Source organism: Mustelus asterias, chromosome 23, assembly GCF_964213995.1.
Source record: "Mustelus asterias chromosome 23, sMusAst1.hap1.1, whole genome shotgun sequence".
Taxonomy (NCBI): Eukaryota; Metazoa; Chordata; class Chondrichthyes; order Carcharhiniformes; family Triakidae; genus Mustelus; species Mustelus asterias.
In genome coordinates this window covers 38,161,786-38,184,532 of record NC_135823.1, presented here as the reverse complement: position 1 = coordinate 38,184,532, position 22,747 = coordinate 38,161,786, and the positions used below count along the sequence as shown (strand labels likewise).

The 22,747-nt window shown below is 46.3% G+C and overlaps 1 protein-coding gene across 1 annotated transcript in view; it reads left to right on the top strand.

Moving 5' to 3' along the window:
* The first annotated feature begins 1,767 nt into the window (after window positions 1-1,767).
* Window positions 1,768-22,747, top strand: part of LOC144510379 (heparan sulfate glucosamine 3-O-sulfotransferase 2-like) — a 116,628-nt gene continuing 95,648 nt past the window's right edge. The window contains exon 1 of the mRNA XM_078239815.1: window positions 1,768-2,330. Coding sequence (XP_078095941.1) covers window positions 1,768-2,330 — 563 coding nt within the window. The remainder of the gene's footprint in view (window positions 2,331-22,747) is intronic.

The following is a 22,747-nucleotide window of genomic DNA, read 5'->3' as shown; positions in this document are numbered from 1 at the left end:
ATCTTTCCAATAAGCTAATAGCTGGCGGTAAGAGTGGGAAGCCTCCTAGTCAGCCATGCTTGATGTGGAACGGTGCCCTTCAAGTTATAAGGCTGTGGTGAAAGAATAGTGACCTGTTCCAGGAAAAACTAGCTAGAAAAGAGATAAAAGTCTGCCTTAGTGCACCAGTAGGTGCAGAAAGCGAATTGGATGGCTTGGCTTGGAGAGGGGATTGATTAGGAAGTAGCAGACAGGGAGTAGGGATAATAAGTATATATTCTCTTATTTGAAGCAGTGGGCAAGTGGTTTTGTCACTGGGCTAGTAATCCAGAGACCCAGGGTAATGCTCTGGGGACCAGGGTTCAAATTCCACCATGGCAGAAGATGAAATTTGAATTCAATAAAAATCTAGAACTAAAATTCGAATGATGACCATGAAGCCATGGTCGATTGTTCACTATCCTTACCCAGTCTGGACTGCATGTGACTCCAGATCCACATCAATGTGTTGACTTGTAAATGTCCCATTAAAGGCAATTAGAGATGGGCAATAAATGCCAGCAATGCCCACATTCCATGAATGAAAGTAGAGAGTTGCATTACAAGGGCGTGAACAGTAGTGACACTTATCTTAGTGTCACTATAAATGGTGTAGGAAGTTGTAACGGCTTACTGATAGATTAAGAGAAGTGGGCAACCTCATGTTCTCATCCATTTAAATCTGCTTCTCTCCCTAAACGCCCTTCTTCAACCCCAAACCTCTCCTCTTACACTCAGATCTCACAATTTCCCTCACGTCTCAGTCTCTTCGGCCTTTCCTCTGACTCCTTTGATATTTTTCTCCCTTAAAATCTCCGGCGGCCCAAATCCCCCTCCCTCCAATAGTGCTTATCTCCACTAATGTCTCTCTCTCTCTCTCTAATCTCTCATCCTCAATTATCTCCCCTCGGCCTCTCTCTCTCTCTCTCTCTCCCGCAGCCTCTCTGCCTGCCCTGCCTTGCTGACAGTCCTGTCCGGGCTGGTGGAGGCGGCAGCATCGGAGTGAAGCAGCGGCTCCCGGAGCGAGCGCCGCTTTTTGTTAAGATCGGGGCGGGCGTGGGGTCGGGAGCGGCGAGCGTCAGAAGCGGAGGACGGCGCGTTTAAATATTCATATCTCAGCCTCTTCTGCATCGGCATTCCTGGACAAGTTTGGAGTAAAATCCAGGAGAAGCGAGACGGAGCCCAGGCTTCAGCCAGAGAGGAGAGCTCAGCTCGGCTGCTCGCTCCCTTGGTACCTGGAGATGTGAGTGAGTGTGAGTGAGTGAGTGTGTGTGAGTGAGTGAGTGAGTGTTTGCAGTGGGACCTCCCAAGCCAGCCTCTTGCTGCACTCATTCTGACAGAACCTTTTTCCAGGGTTATGAGAGCAAGCTGGGACCGACTGAGTGAGTGAGTGAGTGTGTGTGTGAATGGAGGTTGTGTTTCTCTTCCAATGTCAGGCTACTCATTTTCATTCGCACCCGAGCAGGAAGCCACCAGAAATGTGGGGACTGAAGCATCTCGAAGCAGCAATTGCCAAGTAGAGTTGGATGAAGAGCTGGGATCCCAGCACTGACCTTGCTCCGTATTCCTGAGCTCTCCGATCTCAACATTTAGCTCCCCCGTCGCTTTTTATTTGTTGTTATCAATAACTCCTTAAAGGATTCCTTCTCCTTCCTTCTCACTCTCTCAACACACACATGTCCGAAGGCATATTCCCGAGATCCTGGACTAAGATCATGTTCGCGCCCTTGTCAGAAGCTGCCCTGAAACATGGCATCTAGATTAGGGGTCAGAGTGGTGCCATCTTCATCCAGGGGAACTCGCAGGTTCTTCTTCATCTTCACCCTCTCGCTGTCCTTCACCTACTTGTGTTACAGCCTCATATTCTGCGGCGATTCCATTATGCAGAAACCCTTGAGTTTCCCCGAAGAGCGAGCCTGTTACTTGCTGCAGGCTGGGGCAGCCAAGAGACTCCTGCAGAGATCCCAGTACTGTGCCAACGCGGAGCCCAGGGCTGCCCGCCACGGGGGGGATGCCAAAAGGGAGCAAGTGCAGGACAAGCTGCCCCAGGGAGCCTCCTCCGAGCGGCGTCCCATTAACAGGACAGTCACCCCGAGAGCTCCGGCCCCCCTTCCCCAGGAACGACAGAGGAACAGCAACGCCACCTCCAGGGTCGGTAGTAAGCGCCTGCCCCTGGCTCTCATCGTCGGGGTGAAGAAAGGAGGGACCCGGGCGGTGCTGGAGTTCATCCGCGTCCATCCCGATGTCAGGGCGCTGGGCACCGAGCCTCACTTCTTCGACAGGCACTATGAGAAAGGGCTGCAATGGTACAGGTAAGGGTGGTATTGGTACAGTGTGGACATCGTGTGGGAATTGTGTGGGCATGGTATGGGCACAATATAGACATGGTATAGGCATAATATGCATGATATAGACGGCAATAGACTTGGTGTGAACATGGTACAGGCAGAATATGGACTTGTATGGACACAACATGCACACAATGTAGGCATGGTATGGACACAATATTGGCACCATCTGGACTTGGAATGGGCATGGCACATAGGTATTGACACAAGATGGGCATTGTGTATACATTGTATACGTATATGTATATGGAATGTATGCTTTATGCACAATACGTGCATTGTATGGATATTCGGCATTGCATAGGTGTATAGGCATGTACAGTGTGGGTTTGATATGGGCATAGTATGAGCACAATAATGGCCACACATACCAGCTTCAAACCCTCATACTTCTATTTACGGAGTTAACCTCATTTGACATATTCCTCTCGCTATCTTTATCTATCTATATAACCAATCTTCTATGTTTCTATCGTTAAACTATTTTGAAAATCTTTGGGAAGTTCTGCATTTGTTAAAAGTTTAAATGAGACTGCCCTGTGGAACTGTACCAGTTGTGCAAGATGTGACTCAACCCTCCAAATGGATGACGTACACATCTCCTGATGTGGGATTTACCCCGTCCCCAGGTGTGAGATTTACCACATCTCCAGATGTGAGATTTACCCCGTCACCCGATGTGAGATTATCCCAGCTCCAGATATGAGATTTACCCTGTCCCCAGATGTGAGATTTACCCCATTTCCCGATGTGAGATTTGCCCCTATCTCTAAATGAGATTTATCCCTGTCTCCAGATGTGAAATGTTAAATAATTTTAATGTGACCACCTTTCTTCAACGCCCAATATAGTTTTAGTGTCTTCCTTTTTAAACAGTTCTCTCACTGGCTGAATGATGCATTAAAGGGTTAAGGTGCTTATCTCCTGCATTGGGGTGTGCTCGGTTTCAATGTAAGAATAGGGAGCCTGCTTTGAATGGTTTCGTTCCTCTCTGGCTGATCGCTGGCTCACAGTCGGGACTGGTAAGGAATGTGTCAGTGGGGTAGCCCTTAACTAGCCTGAGTGGTTGGGATTGGGAAAACAATAAAATATTTTACATCTTTGATTTGTATAATCTTGACAATTTCTGCTGAGAAGCTTTTATTATTCCTAACCCTTTCATTAACGACCTGACATATTTTACTCTTAAAAAGGCAGTATCTTGCAGAAATCTCTTCCTTGATTTGTGGGCACACATAGCCATGGAGTCGTCAATCTGAAACGCACTATTCTATCATGTGGCAACATTGTGACCAAAGCGAGAAATGACAGGAGTTCATCCCTCCGTCCCTCTTTCCCTCCAGCTTTCACTCCCTCCGTCATTCAAGCCCTCCATCCTTCCCTCCCTTCGGCTCTCTCCCACTCCCTCTCTCTCCCATTCTCTTTCCCTCTTGACAGAAACAATGCTTTTCACATGATCTCCATTCTGTAAAAAAACTGTATGCGTTTATTGAAAGATAAACCACAGTTCCTCCAATAACTGATTGGGGAAACGGCCCTCTCAGCGAAGCAATGAGCTTCAAAGAGCTGGAGGATCGCAGACACCAGCGTTACTCGTGTTGAGTGAACTGGCCTCAGGCAGTACGAGCCACATTGACTGTAAAGCAGGGATTGGGAAATTAGCCCGTGCCCCCTATGGGGTAAATGCACACATGCCGGATGAGGACAGGATCAGGTTGGACTCTGATGCCCACCACCTCCCCTCCGCCATTGTCCGAATGACTAGACGTCACTAACCCTCTGGGCCCTGGCATGAGAAATGGGCATTCAGGCGAGATACTGTGGACTCAACGTAGGCATCAATGGGAAGTGTCCTGTCCCCTGCACGAAAATGGCAGAAAAGGGAAGGGAAATAAAACAAACAACAGCATCAGAGATTCTCCCGAGTTTCTGTTGCAATCTCTGCTCACGATCTGTGAAATAGGTCATCCTCTCCCAGCGCACACCTAATCCATCTAGAGAGCGGGGGGGGGGGGGGGGGGTTTGCACTTAGAAAAATATTGAAAAAACAGAGGCCGGGCAGAACAGATCAAATCAAAACGTAAAACTCCTTTCTGTTCCTGTGCTCGGTGTCACACCCTGTTGTTGAGTTTTGAATGGTGGGGTTTTATTCTGCTGTCTGCACCCATAAAATAATGTAAACTGAACTTTACAAAAGATAAAGTGCATGATCATTATAGATAAAGAATTTATTTCAGGCAGCAATGCCCTGACTATTATAACTCCTTTGCAATTTCAAGATCAAGATGAACTATCGAACTGGAGATATCCGTTCTCTCACTGACAATCCCAGGAATAGATTCGCTGATTTGCTCTCTTAGTTCACCCCTTAGCTCACCCCACATTAAATACAATTAATTAAAATCGTCCCATCTGTTAATCAGGAGAGCTACAAACTGAGACTCAAGTCCACCCAGATCAACATTGATACAAAATAAAAGCCTTATTTTTGATTATCAAATATTACCCCGAGTATAAATCACAAACTACAAGATAACAGACTTGTTTTATTTTTTCTGTCACTCTCTCTTTCAAAGTCTGTGCCTGTGAACATTGAAAAAGAATGAAATGGGGTTCGACTTTGATGAGCTTGTTTGTTTTTACTGCATTTGTCCCTCAGCAGCCTGAGGGACAGGAACCGATGATGACTCTTTGCGTTAGTGTGAACATGAAGCACTCATCAATTAGCAAGAATTGCTAAGGTTACCTTTATTGGCAGCTGTAGCTTAATGAGCAACACTCTCATCTTGGAGTCAGCAAGTCCCATGCCAGATTCTTGAGCACATAATCCAGTGTTGCACTGACAGAAGTGCCGTCTTTCAACTGGAATGATAAAATGGAGCGGTGGCTTTCCTCTGGGGTGGATGTACAAGGTCCCCTAGCATTATTTTAAAAAGGAGCGTTGGAGTTCTTCCTTACTCTCGGGCCAGTATTTATCCCTCAACTTACATCACTGAAACGTTATCTGGTTATTACCTCATGGCTGTTTGTGGAAACTTGCTGTGTAAAATTAGCTGCTGCATTTCCTACTCTATAACAGTGACCATACTTCAAAAACTACTTCATTGGCTCTAAGGCACTTTGGGACATCTTGAGGTTGTGAAAGACACTGGAGAAGAACAAATTCTTTCTTTCCATCACCTTTATCATCAGTGCCCTTCTCTTTCTGATTATAGGATCTGGCTAGACTGTCTTATATATCATTGAATCCTGACAGTGCAGAAGAGGCCATTCAGCCCATCAAGTCTGCCGTGACTCTCTGCCAGAGTAACTTACCCAGGCCCTATCATTAACCCTACACATTTACCATGGCAAATCTAGCTAACATACACATCTTGGGACACTAAGGGGCAATTTAGCATGGTCAACCCCCCTAACCTGCACATCTTTGGACCTGCATATGTTCCTGTAAAGTTTCTAACTGCTTGGGGCTTCTTTCGATAGTTAGCTCAATGACGAGATCAGGCCATTTTAAAACCCTTTCACCATTTACTGTGACTTTTTCATAATTGTTGGCTGAATAATAAATAATTGGGTGCATTGTTCAACCAGACAAATTACACCACCTGTGCTATTTAAAGTCACTCTGGCCCTTTAATTCTGCCTCTCAATAAATAGATTAAAAGAATTGTGCAGGAATCTAGACGGTGCTTCTTAAACTGCTTGTGGAGTGGATTCAAAGTAACACCTCAAATTGACACCAGGCATATGCACAACACTCTAGGTAGAAGGTAAAGCTCCCTCTACACTGTCCCATCAAACATGATGTGGAGATGCCAGCGTTGGACTGGGGTAAACACAGTAAGACGTTTAACAACACCAGATTAAAATCCAACAGGTTTATTTGGTAGCAAATGCCACTAGCTTTCGAAGCGCTGCCCCTTCGTCAGGTGGACAGGAGAAATGCTCACAAACAGGGCATACAGAGACACAAACTCAATTTACAGAATAATGATTGGAATGCAGTCTTTACAGATAATCAAGTCTTAAAGGTACAAACAATGTGAATGGAGGGAGCATTAAGCACAGGTTAAAGAGATGTGTATTGTCTCCAGACAGGACAGCCAGTGAGATTCTGCAAATCCAGGCAAGCTGTGGGGGTTACAGATAGTGTGACATGAACCCAAGATCCCGGTTGAGGCCGTCCTCATGTGTGCGGAACTTGGCTATCAGTTTCTGCTCAGCGACTCTGCGCTGTCGTGTGTCGTGAAGGCCGCCTTGGAGAATGCTTACGCGAAGACCAGAGGCCGAATGCCCGTGACCGCTGAAGTGCTCCCCAACAGGAAGAGAACAGTCTTGCTTGGTGATTGTCGAGCGGTGTTCATTCTTCCGTTGTCGGAACGTCTGCATAGTTTCCCCAATGTACCATGCCTCGGTACATCCTTTCCTACAGCGTATCAGGTAGACAACGTTGGCCGAGTTGCAACAGTATGTACCGTTTACCTGGTGGATGGTGTTCTCACGTGAGATGATGGCATCTGTGGTGATGATCCGGCACATCTTGCAGAGGTTGCTGTGGCAGGGTTGTGTCGTTCGTGGTCACTGTTCTCCTGAAGGCTGGGTAGTTTGCTGCGGCCAATGGTCTGTTTGAGGTTGTGCGGTTGTTTGAAGGCAAGAAGTGGGGGTGTGGGGATGGCCTTGGCGAGATGTTCGTCTTCATCAATGACATGTTGAAGGCTCTGGAGGAGATGTCGTAGCTTCTCCGCTCCGGGAAAGTACTGGACGACGAAGGGTACTCTGTCCACCGTGTCCCGTGTTTGTCTTCTGAGGAGGTCAGTGCAGTTTTTCGCTGTGGCACGTCGGAACTGTTGATCAATGAGTCGAGCGCCATATCCTGTTCTTAAAGATGCCCTCATAAGAACAGGATATGGCGCTCGACTCATCGATCGACAGTTCCGACGCGCCACAGTGAAAAATCGCACCGATCTCCTCAGAAGACAAACACGGGACACGGTGGACAGAGTACCCTTCGTCGTCCAGTACTTCCCCGGAGCGGAGAAGCTACGGCATCACCTCCGGAGCCTTCAACATGTCATTGATGAAGACGAACATCTCGCCAAAGCCATCCCCACACCCCCACTTCTTGCCTTCAAACAACCGCACAACCTCAAACAGACCATTGTCCGCAGCAAACTACCCAGCCTTCAGGAGTACAGTGACCATGACACCACACAACCCTGCCACAGCAACCTCTGCAAGACGTGCCGGATCATCACCACAGATGCCATCATCTCACGTGAGAACACCATCCACCAGGTACACGGTACATACTCTTGCAACTCGGCCAACGTTGTCTACCTGATACGCTGTAGGAAAGGATGTCCCGAGGCATGGTACATTGGGGAAACCATGCAGACGGTCCGACAACGGAAGAATGAACACCGCTCGACAATCACCAAGCAAGACTGTTCTCTTCCTGTTGGGGAGCACTTCAGCGGTCACGGGCATTCGGCCTCTGGTCTTCGCGTAAGCGTTCTCCAAGGCGGCCTTCACGACACACGACAGCGCAGAGTCGCTGAGCAGAAACTGATAGCCAAGTTCCGCACACATGAGGACGGCCTCAACCGGGATCTTGGGTTCATGTCACACTATCTGTAACCCCCACAACTTGTCTGGATTTGCAGAATCTCACTGGCTGTCCTGTCTGGAGATAATACACATCTCTTTAACCTGTGCTTAATGCTCCCTCCATTCACATTGTTTGTACCTTTAAGACTTGATTATCTGTAAAGACTGCCTTCCAATCATTATTCTGTAAATTGAGTTTGTGTCTCTGTATGCCCTGTTTGTGAGCATTTCTCCACTCCACTTGACGAAGGGACAGCCTTTTCTGAAAGCTAGTGGCATTTGCTACCAAATAAACCTGTTGGACTTTACCCTGGTGTTGTTAAACTTCTTACCATCAAACATTCCCAGAGCAGGTACTGCATGGGTCAGTTACAGAGTAAATCTCTCTTTACACTATCCCATCAAACACTCCCACAGCAGATACTGCACAGGTCAGTTACAGAGTAAAACTCCTTCTACGCTATTCCATCGAGCACTCCCAGAGCAGATACTGCCCAGGTAGGTTACAAAGTAAATCTTCCTCTGCACTATCCCATCAAACACTCCCAGAGCAGGTACTGCATAGGTCAGCTACAGAGTAAATCTCCTTTTACACTGTCCCGTCAAACACTCCCAGAGCAGGTACTACACGGGTCAGTTACAGAGTAAATTTCCCTTGACACTGACCCATTAAACATTGTAAGAGTTTTAACAACACCAGGTTAAAGTCCAACAGGTATATTTGGTAGCAAATACCATTAGCTTTCGTCAGATGGAGTGGAAATCTGCTCTCAAACAGGGCACAGAGACACAAAATCAAGTTACAGAATACTGATTAGAATGCGAATCCCTACAACCAACCAGATCTTAAAGATACAGACAATGTGAGTGGAGGGAGCATTAAGCACAGGTTAAAGAGATGTGTATGGTCTCCGGACAGGACAGCCAGCAAGTCCAGAAGGCAAGCTGTGGGGGTTGCTGATAATGTGACATAAATCCAACATCCCGGTTTAGGCCGTCCTCATGTGTACGGAACTTGGCTATCAGTTTCTGCTCAGTGACTCTGCGCTGTCGTGTGTCGTGAAGGCCGCCTTGGAGAACGCTTACCCGAAGATCAGAGGCTGAATGCCCGTGACCGCTGAAGTGCTCCCCCACAGGAAGAGAACAGTCTTGCCTGGTGATTGTCGAGCGGTGTTCATTCATCCGTTGTCGTAGCGTCTGCATGGTTTCCCCAATGTACCATGCCTCGGGACATCCTTTCCTGCAGCGTATCAGGTAGACAACGTTGGCCGAGTTGCAAGAGTATGCACCGTGTACCTGGTGGATGATGTTCTCACGTGAGATGATGGCATCTGTGTCGATGATCCGGCACGTCTTGCAGAGGTTGCTGTGGCAGGGTTGTGTGGCGTTGTGGTCACTGTTCTCCTGCCACAGCAACCTCTGCAAGACGTGCCGGATCATCGACACAGATGCCATCATCTCACGTGGGAACATCATCTACCAGGTACACGGTACCTACTCTTGCAACTCGGCCAACGTTGTCTACCTGATACGCTGCAGGAAAGGATGTCCCGAGGCATGGTACATTGGGGAAACCATGCAGACGCTACAACAACGGATGAATGAACACTGCTCGACAATCACCAGGCAAGACTGTTCTCTTCCTGTGGGGGAGCACTTCAGCGATCACGGGCATTCAATCTCTGATCTTCGGGTAAGCGTTCTCCAAGGCGGCCTTCACGACACACAACAGCGCAGAGTCACTGAGCAGAAACTGATAGCCAAGTTCCGCACACATGAGGACGGCCTAAACCGGGATGTTGGATTTATGTCACATTATCAGCAACCCCCACAGCTTGCCTCCTGGACTTGCTGGCTGTCCTGTCTGGAGACAATACACATCTCTTTAACCTGTGCTTAATGCTCCCTCCACTCACATTGTCTGTATCTTTAAGATCTGGTTGGTTGTAGGGATTCGCATTCTAATCAGTATTCTGTAACTTGATTTTGTGTCTCTGTGCCCTGTTTGAGAGCAGATTTCCACTCCACCTGACGAAGGAGCAGCACTCCGAAAGCTAATGGTATTTGCTACCAAATAAACCTGTTGGACTTTAACCTGGTGTTGTTAAAACTCTTACTGTGTTCACCCCAATCCAACGCCGGCATCTCCACATCATTAAACATTCCCAGAGCAGGTACTGCACAGGTCACTTACAGAGTAAATCTCCCTCGACACTGTCCCATCAAACATTCCCAGATCAGGTCCTGCACAGGTCAGTTACAGATAAATCTCCCTCTACACTATCCCATCAAGCTCCCCTGAAATATGTTCTGTGTACAGTACAGAATAAGGAGCATATTACCACTTTACTCCTAATACAGTGCCTGATGTTGGATTTGTTCAGTGTATAAATCGACTTTAATTGATAGGTTAATTCAGTCATTCAGATCAATTGACATTGAGCTGCAGTTCTGTAGCTGCTGAATGCTAGGATCAGTATTCAAGGAGGATGTAGAGAAGATGACAGCCGCTAGAGGTGTACTTTTCCTGAGTGACAATCTGAGCACTCGGCCAAGATCTCCTGCCTGATTTTTGATAAGTCCCACAAACAAACAGCAATTTAATTCCAAATTGTAGCATTTTGCACTAAATATAGTTCAAGGAAAAGCTTTGAGGCAACCCCCCCAAAATGAGAAATGCGTGTTTTGTATAACCCACATTCCAGGGAAAGACCCAGTCCCACAGTCACTCGGGGAACAGCCAGTTTTACAGGGCACCAGGAAAATTTTCACAACAGGCAAATCAGGAAGTAGTGCCGAGTTTAGCAAATACATAGAGTGTCTTGTGGTAGGCAGCACATGTAACTCCCAGTGAGAAGGTTGTTTCCACAGTGCCCCATTGCTTTGTTATCACTTATGCTAATCACTCTTTTCCCTCTTCAAGCAGGGTAAGATTATGGAAGAGACGCAGTACGGGTGGGAGACACTGTGATGTGGAGGGCAGGTGGATTTGAGAGATGAAGAAGGTGGATAGATAGGATTGAGGGATGGAGGAAGTGGGTCGGTGGAGATGGAGGAGGTGGGTAGGTGGAGCTGAGGGATGGAGGAGGTAGATAGATGGAGTTGAGGGATGGAGGAGGTGGGTAAGTGGAGTTGACGGACGGAGGTGTGTAGGCAGAGTTGAGGGATGGAGGAGGCGGGTGGGTGGAGTTGGGAGATGGAGGAGGTGTGTAAGTGTAGTTGGGGGATGGAGGAGGCGGGTAGGTGGAGTTGAGGGATAGAGGAGGCGGGTAGGTGGAGTTGAGGGATGGAGGTGGCGGGTAGGTGGGAGTTGGGAGATGGAGGAGGTGTGTAAGTGTAGTTGGGGGATGGAGGAGGCGGGTAGGTGGAGTTGAGGGATAGAGGAGGCGGGTAGGTGGAGTTGAGGGATAGAGGAGGGGGGTAGGTGGGAGTTGAGGGTTGGAGGAGGCAGGTAGGTGGGAGTTGAGGGATGGAGGAGGTGGGTAGGCGGAGTTGAGGGTTGGAGGAGGTGGGTAGGTGGGAGTTGAGGGATGGAGGAGGTGGGTAGGTGGGAGTTGAGGGATGGAGGAGGCGGGTAGATGGAGTTGAGGTATGGAGGAGGCAGGTAGATGGAGTTGAGGGATGGAGGAGGCGGGTAGGTTGAATTGAGGGATGGAGGAGGCAGGTAGGTGGAGTTGAAGGATGGAGGAGGTGGGTAGATGGAGTTGAGGGACGGAGGAGGTGGGGGGATGGAGATGTGGGTAGGTTGAGTTGAGGGATGGAGGAGGCGGGTAGATGGAGTTGAGGGATGGAGGAGGCAGGTAGATGGAGTTGAGGGATGGAGGAGGCGAGTAGGTTGAATTGAGGGATGGAGGAGGCAGGTAGGTGAGGTGGAGTTGAGGGATGGAGGAGGCGGGTAGGTGGAGTTGAGGGATGGAGGAGGTGGGTAGGTGGAGTTGAGGGATGGAGGAGGCGGGTAGGTGGAGTTGAGGGATGGAGGCGGCGGGTAGGTGGAGTTGAGGGATGGAGGCGGTGGGTAGGTGGAGTTGAGGGATGGAGGCGGCGGGTAGGTGGAGTTGAGGGATGGAGGAGGCAGGTAGGTGGAGTTGAGGGATGGAGGAAGTGGAGATGCAGGAGTTGAGTAGGTGGAGTTGAGGGATGGAGGAAGTGGGTAGGTGGTAATGGAGGACAGTCCAAACTCCTATCATCCTCCCTTGGGGGGAAACTCCAGTCCCTTAGATGTCTCAGTTCAGAGTGAGGATCAAACACGGCCTGTGCATCCTATCAGTTATGAGGTAAGAAAGTACATCAAATCCTTTAACAAAATAGCATGAGATATATGTTACATAAATAGATTATAGCAGGATTTCTATTCCAGTTGTAAAATAGACCTGTGTAACTTGCAAATTTGTTGCTTGCAATTGACTAGGAAGCTTTAATGTGTGAATTAAACAATGCATTCACTGCCTCCCACTCAGTGAGCAGTGTCTACTGAATCTGATTTCAATCGTCCTCTTTGTCCTCATGTTATAATTGGCACCCTAAGGTGGCCAATTTACCTCAGCTTTCATGACATTTGATCCAGTTTGTTCTATTAATTGGGAGCATTTCACTGCACTATTTGAACAATTTAATGGCTGAAATAATTTCCCCAACTCATTGCAACCCCAGAATATCTGCTGCACTATACTGGTTATTTTGGTTCAGTCTTTTCTTCATAAAGTTTTATGCTGAACCTTCTAACCTGCTAAACCTTCCTTCAACTTCCCAGTTAAAAAGCCAGTGAAGCCACTCCCAAGCCTCTGTAGACTCTGCCAGACCTCTGTTCCCTGCTCAAAGCCTGTGTGCTGATTCCTTCCAGGACTCTGCATCTACACCTAGAACTTTATATTAATTACTTCAGAATATGTTATCAGAGCCCCAATAGTCCAAATCTTAAATATAGACCCTTTGATAGATGACAGCATGGATTCAGACAGAAAATGCAGCAGGACAAATGCCAGCGATACCCCACCCCACCATACATTCCGTCACTGTAACTGCACAAAGATTCCAATGTAGACAGAAACCCAGGTTACAGATGTGTTGAATCCCCACATTCCCCAGAGTTAGATTTTTGACCTTGCATTGTGTATTTTCCTGCATAATTCTGTCTTGTTCAGTTTGCATTTCAGACTTTCCCCTGGAAATATACAGATTTGAAATATGTAATTACAAAAAGAGGCTTTAATTCAACTGAAGTTGATGTCACAAGACCCCATTTTCCAAATTATAAGGGAGCCTATCATCTGAAACTAGCATTCTCTTTGTACACCCGATCCTTTGACCATTTCAAAATGGTGCCAATGTTAATCAGGTTAAGGCTACAAATCCCATTTGAAGTTGAAGTCCATTATGACAGGAATGGTGGGTTAATAGGAGAGAGTGAATAATGGTGGTTATTGGGAAGTGGGGGTTAATGGGAGGTCAGGGAAATGGGGTGAAGAGGTTAACATGAGTCCAAAGATGTGCAGGTTAGGTTGATATTAACTAGTTGATATTCACTGTGAGGGACAGCTCGGTGGATAGGATATTGGTATGTAGATAGGCTGGAAAATTGGGCGGGGATCCTGGATTCAGGATTCAATCCTGGACCGGGGAGCGGCGCGGGCTTGGAGGGCCGAAGGGCCTGTTCCTGTGCTGTATTGTTCTTTATTAACCTTCAATCCCATTCACCCCCACCCTGAAACTCTTCCACCCTCCTATTTCCCAACCCCTTTAACCCCTAACCCTGTTAATCCCAAACCATTTAACATATTCCCACCCCATTAAAACACCCACTCTTTTAAACCCAGTCACCCCATTAAAGCCTCATCTCTGTTAACCCCAGCTTCTATTAACCTTCCACCTAATTAACTCTTCCACTCTTGTTCACCACCATCCTCCCAAAAACCCCACCCCGTTAACTCCTCCACAACATTACCCTCCCCATCCTCTCTTATTCCCCCATTTGTCATTAACCTCTCCACCCTATTGACTCCCATTTTCTGTTAGTTCCCATCCCAATTAACCCCTCCATTGCCATTAGCCCCATACCTCACAACATCCCATACCTCATAGAATCATGGAATCATAGAAATCCTATAGTGCAGAAAGAGGCCATTTGGCCCATCAAGTCTGCACCGACCACAATCCCACCCAGGCCCTACCCCCATATCCCTGCATATTTGCCCGCTAATCCCTCTAACCTACGCATCTCAGGACACTAAGGGGCAATTTTAGCATGGCCAATCAACCTAACCTGCACATCTTTGGACTCATGTTAACCTCTTCACCCCATTTCCCTGACCTCCCATTAACCCCCACTTCCCAATAACCACCATTATTCACTCTCTCCTATTAACCCACCATTCCTGTCAAATCCTCCAACCGGTTAATCCACTGCCGCTCCCAATTAATCCTCCACCCCATTGACACCAATCCCTGTTAACCCCAGCCCAAGGAAGTGAAAATCACCCCAATCCATCCTGGTACAGAGGAAGAGATGTATCATTTAGCAAGCTTGGCTGAAGTAACTTAGTGTGTCAAACATTCTCATTTTCAGTGTTTGTGTACATTACTATTATGAGTGAACACATTGGTCTGTAATTCCTTGAAGAAATTCTCCTGTGTAATTATAGAGCTTTCACAATTAGAACATGTAGACTCTTACTGTGATGATTACATTACTTTTTCTTGTAATGTGAACAGGTGACAGTCTCTCCCTGCACAGCACTGGCCCAATATCTGCCTGAGTAATGGCTTGTAATCAGATGAAACCAGAAACATAACTGCTCCAGAACTGGCTCTGTTTTGTATCAGTTCCCATTTCTTTCCATTTGTAACTGTTTCTGGCCCTGGTTATTTTTCTTTTGCACTCAATCACAGGTAGAAGTCCAAAAGCTCTGTTAGTCCACTACCATAAGCACTATACTATTGTATCTTTTGATTCCCTTAGAAGCCCAATGGATCAAATCTCTTCCCATTGTATAGAATCCCAAAAGAAAAAGAAACACTTGCGTAAGTCAACTACCGGGCATCTCAAAGTGCTTTCCAACCACTTAAATATTTTTTAAAAGTGTATTCACTGTTGTAATGTAGAAAAAGCAGCAGCCAATATGTACACAGCAAACTCCCACATTGCGTGGTCTGATAACCAGAGAATCTGTTTTTGTGATGTTGATTGAGGGATAAATATTGCCCACACACAAGGAATAACTCCCCTGCTCAGCAGCACGATGGCACACTGGTTAGCACTGCTACCTCACAGTGCAAAGGACCCGGGTTCGATTCCAGTCTTGGGTGACAGTCTGTGTGGAGTTTGCACATTCTCCCTGTGTCTGCTTTGGTTTCCTCCAGGAGTTCCAGTTTCCTCCCACGGTCCAAAAATTTGCAGATTAGGTGGATTAGCCATGGCAAACGCGCAGGGTCACAGGCATAGGGGGGAGGGGAGGGCCTGGTTGGGATGCTCTTTAGGAGAGTCAGTACAGACTCGATGAGGCGGTTGGCCTCTTTCTGCAAAGTAAGGATTCTATGGTTCTTCAAATTAGCGCCATGGAATCTTTTACATCCATCGGAGCAGGTAGATGGCCTCGGTGTAAAATCTAATCTGAGAGTTGGCACATCCAATAGTGCAGCACTCCCTTAGTACTTCACTGGAGTATCAGCTTTGAGTTTTGTGCTCATGCCCTGGATTGGGACTTGAACCCAGAACCTTGTGATTCAAAGATGAAAGTGCTGGACCAGATTCCTCCCTTTCAGCCCCATTGTACAGAATCCCAATGGACCAAGCCACTTCCCATTCATTCCACGTATTGAATCCCAAGTGATGAAGTGCGGCCACTGATAACTTGTATACCAAAGCATTTACTGGTTTTCAATTTGAGACATGCATTCGTTTTCTGGAGATATAGAATTCACAGGACATTTGCCCTAATAATCATTGCAACTGGGCACCATGTAGTCCACACATTGCAAAATTCTCAAAATAGAAATAATGTAATCAAAAATTGCTGATTAAATATTCTCTCTTATCAGGAATGTGAGCTCTGCGCACTGAATATATCAAGCCCATGGCCAGACTGCAGATAGTGCCAATCGATTCACAGACCTTTGTGCAAAACCTTAATGCTTTTCACTGTTTCTGCTTTATTCATTCATTAAACTACTGAATTAACATTGGATTGACAGTAGCGGGGGGCACTGATTGCCAAATAGGCTTGCTGGATCTGTAATTTAGAAATCTTTGATGCTGTTTCTGGTCCTGATCCTTTCTCAAGGTCTCCCAGAAAGCACTTGTTGTGTTTTATCTGAATGATGCTGGGGTAAATCAGAATTAACTCAGTTTGTCTGGGTGAAACTGTCTCCAAGAGGCTTTACTGCAGCAAGGGAGAAAGAACATTCTCCCTGGGCAAAACAATTTCTCATTTTAAGTTTGTGATGACTGTCTAGTCACAGACGTGCAACAAATTCCCTTAGTTCTCCCTCTGTCATAAAGCTCAACACTAGCAAAATCTCCAGATTCAACAAACTAGTGTACAGTGTAAGAAGCTATATGGGAATCTAAAATATGCAAATGATGTAAGATATGGAATATATAATGCAGTATATAGTGTCTGATATAAGACATATAATGCAGCATTTAGTAAATGGTGCTGTGAAAGAGCTCCCGGTACCTTTCGCTGGAATCTGTATTTACATAAAATTTAAAAATGATTCAACTGTTGTAAGAGCTTGGGAAAGCTTCGATATCTCATGTGTGGGAGATGAACACTAGCCTTTAACCAGCAGTGTAAATAACATCAACCAAGAAATTACCATTTGTGACAGAAGTGGATAAATGTGTTTATTCAACATGATTCCTCCATTATCACAATGTGCACACTAGCTGAATGTGAAAATAACAACCGGGGGTATTAACTGGATGTGAACTATTACGGACAGGAGGGGGATTAATTTAAACTGCCTTGATTTCTCCTCTCACTATTCATTTGTAAACGGAAAGGCGTTTTTAATTTTTGATTTCCCCCTTTATCAGTGGTTGCGTATTTTCCCCAATTCTCGATGGATAATTTGCCCAGCAAACCTGAGATTAGGTCAAATAAAAAGGAAAAGGATTTTGCAATGTGCGCCCCTTTTTGCACACGTACAATAAGAGAGGAAAAAGGCAAAGAAATGGATACAGGGGCACGATCAAAATACAACTTCTGGTTTACCCACTGATGGTGAGTCCAGAAACAACCCCCAGGAAGAAAACAATACGGGCCTGAATTTTTCACCCGTCAGATGTGTGCACTTGATGGGCCCAGAAGTGGGTGCTTCCAATGATCACAGTCGGCCCGAGAACATCATTTCACACTGGGTAGCCAATAATCTCTCCCTCAATGTCAACAAAACAAAGGAACAAAGAGCAATACAGCACAGGAACAGGCCCTTCGGCCCTCCAAGCCCGTGCCGCTCCCTGGTCCAAACTAGACCATTCTTTTGTATCCCTCCATTCCCACTCCGTTCATATGGCTGTCTAGATAAGTCTTAAACGTTCCTAGTGTGTCCGCCTCCACCACCTTGCCTGGCAGCGCATTCCAGGCCCCCACCACCCTCTGTGTAAAATATGTCCTTCTGATATCTGTGTTAAACCTCCCCCCCTCACCTTGAACCTATGACCCCTCGTGAACGTCACCACCGACCTGGGGAAAAGCTTCCCACCATTCACCCTATCTATGCCTTTCATAATTTTATACACCTCTATTAAGTCTCCCCTCATCCTCCGTCTTTCCAGGGAGAACAACCCCAGTTTACCCAATCTCTCCTCATAACTAAGTCCCTCCATACCAGGCAACATCCTGGTAAACCTCCTCTGTACTCTCTCCAAAGCCTCCACGTCCTTCTGGTAGTGTGGCGACCAGAACTGGACTCAGTATTCCAAATGCGGCCGAACCAACGTTCTATACATCTGCAACATCAGACCCCAACTTTTATACTCTCTGCCCCGTCCTATAAAGGCAAGCATGCCATATGCCTTCTTCACCACCTTCTCCACCTGTGACGTCACCTTCAAGGATCTGTGGACTTGCACACCCAGGTCCCTCTGCGTATCTACACCCTTTATGGTTCTGCCATTTATCGTATAGCTCCTCCCTACATTATTTCTACCAAAATGCATCACTTCACATTTATCAGGATTGAACTCCATCTGCCATTTCTTTGCCCTAATTTCCAGCCTATCTATATCCTTCCGTAGCTTCTGACAATGCTCCTCACTATCTGCAAGTCCTGCCAATTTTGTGTCGTCCGCAAACTTACTGACCACCCCAGTTACACCTTCTTCCAGATCGTTTATATAAATCACAAACAGCAGAGGTCCCAATACAGAGCCCTGCGGAACACCACTAGTCACAGGCCTCCAGCTGGAAAAAGACGCTTCCACTACCACCCTCTGTCTTCTGTGACCAAGCCAGTTCTCCACCCATCTAGCCACCTCCCCATTTATCCCATGAGATCCAACCTTTTTCACCAGCCTACCATGAGGGACTTTGTCAAATGCTTTACTAAAGTCCATATAGACGACATCCACGGCCCTTCCCTTGTCAACCATTCTGGTCACTTCTTCAAAAAACTCCACCAGGTTAGTGAGGCATGACCTTCCTCTCACAAAACCATGCTGACTATCGTTAATGAGTTTATTCCTTTCCAAATGCGCATACATCCTATCTCTAAGAATCTTCTCCAACAACTTCCCCACCACGGACGTCAAGCTCACCGGCCTATAATTACCCGGGTTATCCTTCCTACCCTTCTTAAATAATGGGACCACATTAGCTATCCTCCAATCCTCTGGGACCTCACCTGCGTCCAGTGACGAGACAAAGATTTGCGTCAGAGGCCCAGCGATTTCATCTCTCGTCTCCCTGAGCAGCCTTGGATAGATTCCATCAGGCCCTGGGGATTTGTCAGTCTTTATATTCTCTAACAAACCTAACACTTCCTCCCTTGTAATGGAGATTTTCTCCAACGGTTCAACACTCCCCTCCGAGACACTCCCAGTCAACACATCTCTCTCCTTTGTGAATACCGACACAAAGTATTCATTTAGGATCTCCCCTACTTCTTTGGGCTCCAAGCATAATTCCCCACTTTTGTCCCTGAGAGGTCCGATTTTTTCCCTGACATAATAATTTCCCTGACATTTCCCTGAGATAATCATTGACTTCAGGAAGCATAGTGGAGTACATGGCCCTGTCTACATCAATGGGGATAAAGTAGAAATGGTCAACAGCTTCAAGTTTTTAGGTATCCATGTCACCAACAACCTATCCTGGTCCCTCTATGTCAGCGCCATAGTTAAGAAAGCCCACCAACACCTCTACTTTCTCAGAAGGCTAAGGAAATTTGGCATGTCAGCTACGACTCTGACCAACCTTTACAGATGCACCATAGAAAGCATTCTTTCTGGTTATATCACAGCTTGGTATGGCTGCTGCTCTGCCCAAGAAACTACTACCGTAAGAAACTACAAGGGGTCGTGGACGAAGTCCAGTCCATCACTCAAACCAGCCTCCCATCCATTGACACTGTTTACACTTCACGCGCCACGGAAAAGCAGCCAGCATAATTAAGGACTCCATGCACCCCGGACATTCTCTCTTCCATGTTCTTCCATCGGAAAAAAGATACAAAAGTCTGAGGACATGTATACCAACTGACTCAAGAACAGCTTCTTCCCTGCTGCCATCAGACTTTTGAATGGACCTACCTCGTATTAAGTTTATCTTTCTCTACACCCTAGCTACGACTGTAATACTACATTCTGCACTCTCTCCTTTCCTTCTCTATGTACGATGTGGAGATGCCGGCGTTGGACTGGAGTGGGCACAGTAAGAAGTCTCACAACACCAGGTTAAAGTCCAACAGGTTTATTTGGTAGCACGAGCTTTCGGAGCGCTGCCCCTTCAGTCACTTGATGAAGAGGCAGCGCTCCGAAAGCTCGTGTTACCAGAGAAACCTGTTGGACTTTAATCTGATGTTGCAAGACTTCTTACTCTTCTTTATGTCTGGTATTCTTTGTCTGTATAGCACGCAAGAAACAATACTTTTCACTGTATGCTAATACACATGACAATGATAAATCAAATTAATAGACAACCAGCATTAATTGGTGGTTGATTAATGCTGGTTGGGAAGGGCAACCAGCCCTTCCCAAGTAGGGCAGGCACTGAGAAAATGGAGGGTGCAGACTGGCATTTCCAAACCGCTACCTCGGGGGGGACACCCACTACGGAGCTGTCTCAGGAAGCTGCAAACCAGTAAAAAGATAAATTGCAATGGAAAAGCTCTAGTAAAAGTGTGTCTAGGCAGCATATTCAAACACAAATCTCAGTTCCCAGACACATCTGTTAATTTTATTTCAGTCCTGACAGTTCAGCCTGCCCTGGATCGAGCTTGCAGCTAAAACAGAAAGGGCGCTTGGTCAATCAGCCCACCTGCCAACTGTAAAAGCAGATGGGCCACGCAAAATCGCACTCAAGTGGCTCCATAATGGGCTAAATTGCCTGCTGGATTTTTGGCAGGTGTGTTTCGATTCTCTCATATGCCCGCCAACTGAAATATTGAGTAAGTGCGTGAAGTCAGGATGCACATCCAACATCTTCTGCCGCAATTTCACCTGGTTTCTGGTCGGCGCATGCCTGCCCAAGCAACCTAAAATCTTGGCCGTGGATTTCGGAGACAGGTAAGCCAGGACCTTTTAGGTGGGGTGGGATCATGCACTCCAGAGAGGAGGGTGAGATTTGAAAGCAAGGTGGGGAGGCACAATAACCTTAAAGGGGTACCGCCACTGCACAGAGGGCACTCCTGAATGAGGTACCCTACCCATCCTTTCACCACCTTTACTTAGAAATGGCCTACCTACTCCTGCCCAACTCTCTAATCCCCAGCATATTATGACAGTGAAGGCAGATGGAGGATCGTAAGTAACAATTAATTGGCCATTTAAGAGCCTCAATAGGTGTAGCAACTCAGGAAGTCCAACTGGAAAGAAACATAGTTTATTTACGAATGCAAAGTAAAACCACTACCTGGGACAAGTAGTTCAGCAGGCCCAGTCCTGGGCCTGTCTCATAAAAGGCTGAGGTAATAAGTTCCAGCTGGGCAAGTCTTTGCCTGTAACCAAGGGAACTCATACACAATGTGCCCCACAGGGAGATCAATCAGTGATTCCCCATGGGTCTCATGGGGGTTATCACAATAGGCCTTAGGGTGGGCAGATTAGTGGATGCATTACACATCCGCTGTAATATAGGGACTGGGGGGGGGGGGGATATAATCCAGCCCAACATTAACTACTTGAGAGTACTAACAGAATAGCAACATTAACAAAATGAGAGTATAAACTGAACTGGAGCATTAATTGACTGAGATCTTTAACTGAACAGGAGTATGACCAAGTGAGAGGATTCCCAGAATGGGAGTGTTCACTGAGCTGGAGCACTTATCAGATTGTAGTTTTAACTTAATGGGAGCATTAACTTGAACCAGTGCAATAAAGTAAACAGGGGCTTTATTTTGAACATTGAATGCTGGATGCTGGACAAAACCTCCAGTAAAAAAGCTCTTACAAAAGTGTTAAAGGTTCATTGGCTAATCTCACGAGCAGAGTAATCCCCCGGGATACAGGCAGCAGTGTATATTATATATAACACCCAATTTATACATTGTACACTGAAAGGAAGATCAAATGGATTGTGCGCAGCCTATTTCTGACTAATTACCTCCCTTGATCCCTGACAATATATATGCAGAATGTGCAACTGGAGGTTTATACCTTGTCTTGTAACCTTTATTAGGTATGGTCATAGCAGGAGATTTTTTCAAAAGTGCTTAGATAGTCTTCAAATAAATACCCACTTGGCAATAGCTTTAGCTTGGAAGTTGAGTTTTAAATACTTCATACATTGACAGGAGCTATTATCGGGCACCACATCGTTCTGACATGGGATCGCACTGTTCTTCTCTTCAATTAAAAATAAATCCCATCCCTCATGATTTTTCATTTTCCAAAGTTCTTTTCTTAAGGATTTGACTCCTCACTGACAGGTGTCAGCTGTGGCCTGGTCTGTAGAACTGTCTCACCTCTTAGTCAGAGGAATGAGTTCAAGTCTCACTCCAGAGACTTCAGTACTGTGCTGCGCTGTCAGGGTTATTAATTTCAATATGAGACGTTAAACCGAGGCCCTGTTTGCTGTCTCGGATAAATGTAAAAGATCCCATGGCGCTAGTTGAAGAAGAGCAGTGGAGTTGTTCCTGACGTCATGGTCAATATTTATGCCTCAGTCAACATCACTATCATTATCACAGTGCTATTTCTGGGATCTTGCTGTGTACAAATCAGATGCTGTGTTTTCTGTATGACAACAGTATTTAAAAATAGTACTTCACTGACTGTAAAGTTTTTGGAGGTGTCCTGAGGTTGTGAAAATACTAACATTTTGAGAGGTCTTTCTTTTGAGACACTGTTCCAGCAGTGCCAATGGTACTTTCTCTAAGTGGTCGTGATTGATTTAGTTACTGGAGGGTGATGAGGAGTAGCTGTGGTCAGGTATCATATCTCGATTTCTTCCAGAGCAGATTGAGCAATGAGTACTGGACATACGGAGCATTTGCTCTGAGACTCTCCTACTCTGAATAATTGCCACCTTCCCAAATCCTGAATTCATTCTGAAGCTAGATGGTGAAGTAAAAAAAAAGGCAATCTTTTTCTAAATACCAGATTGACTTACAGA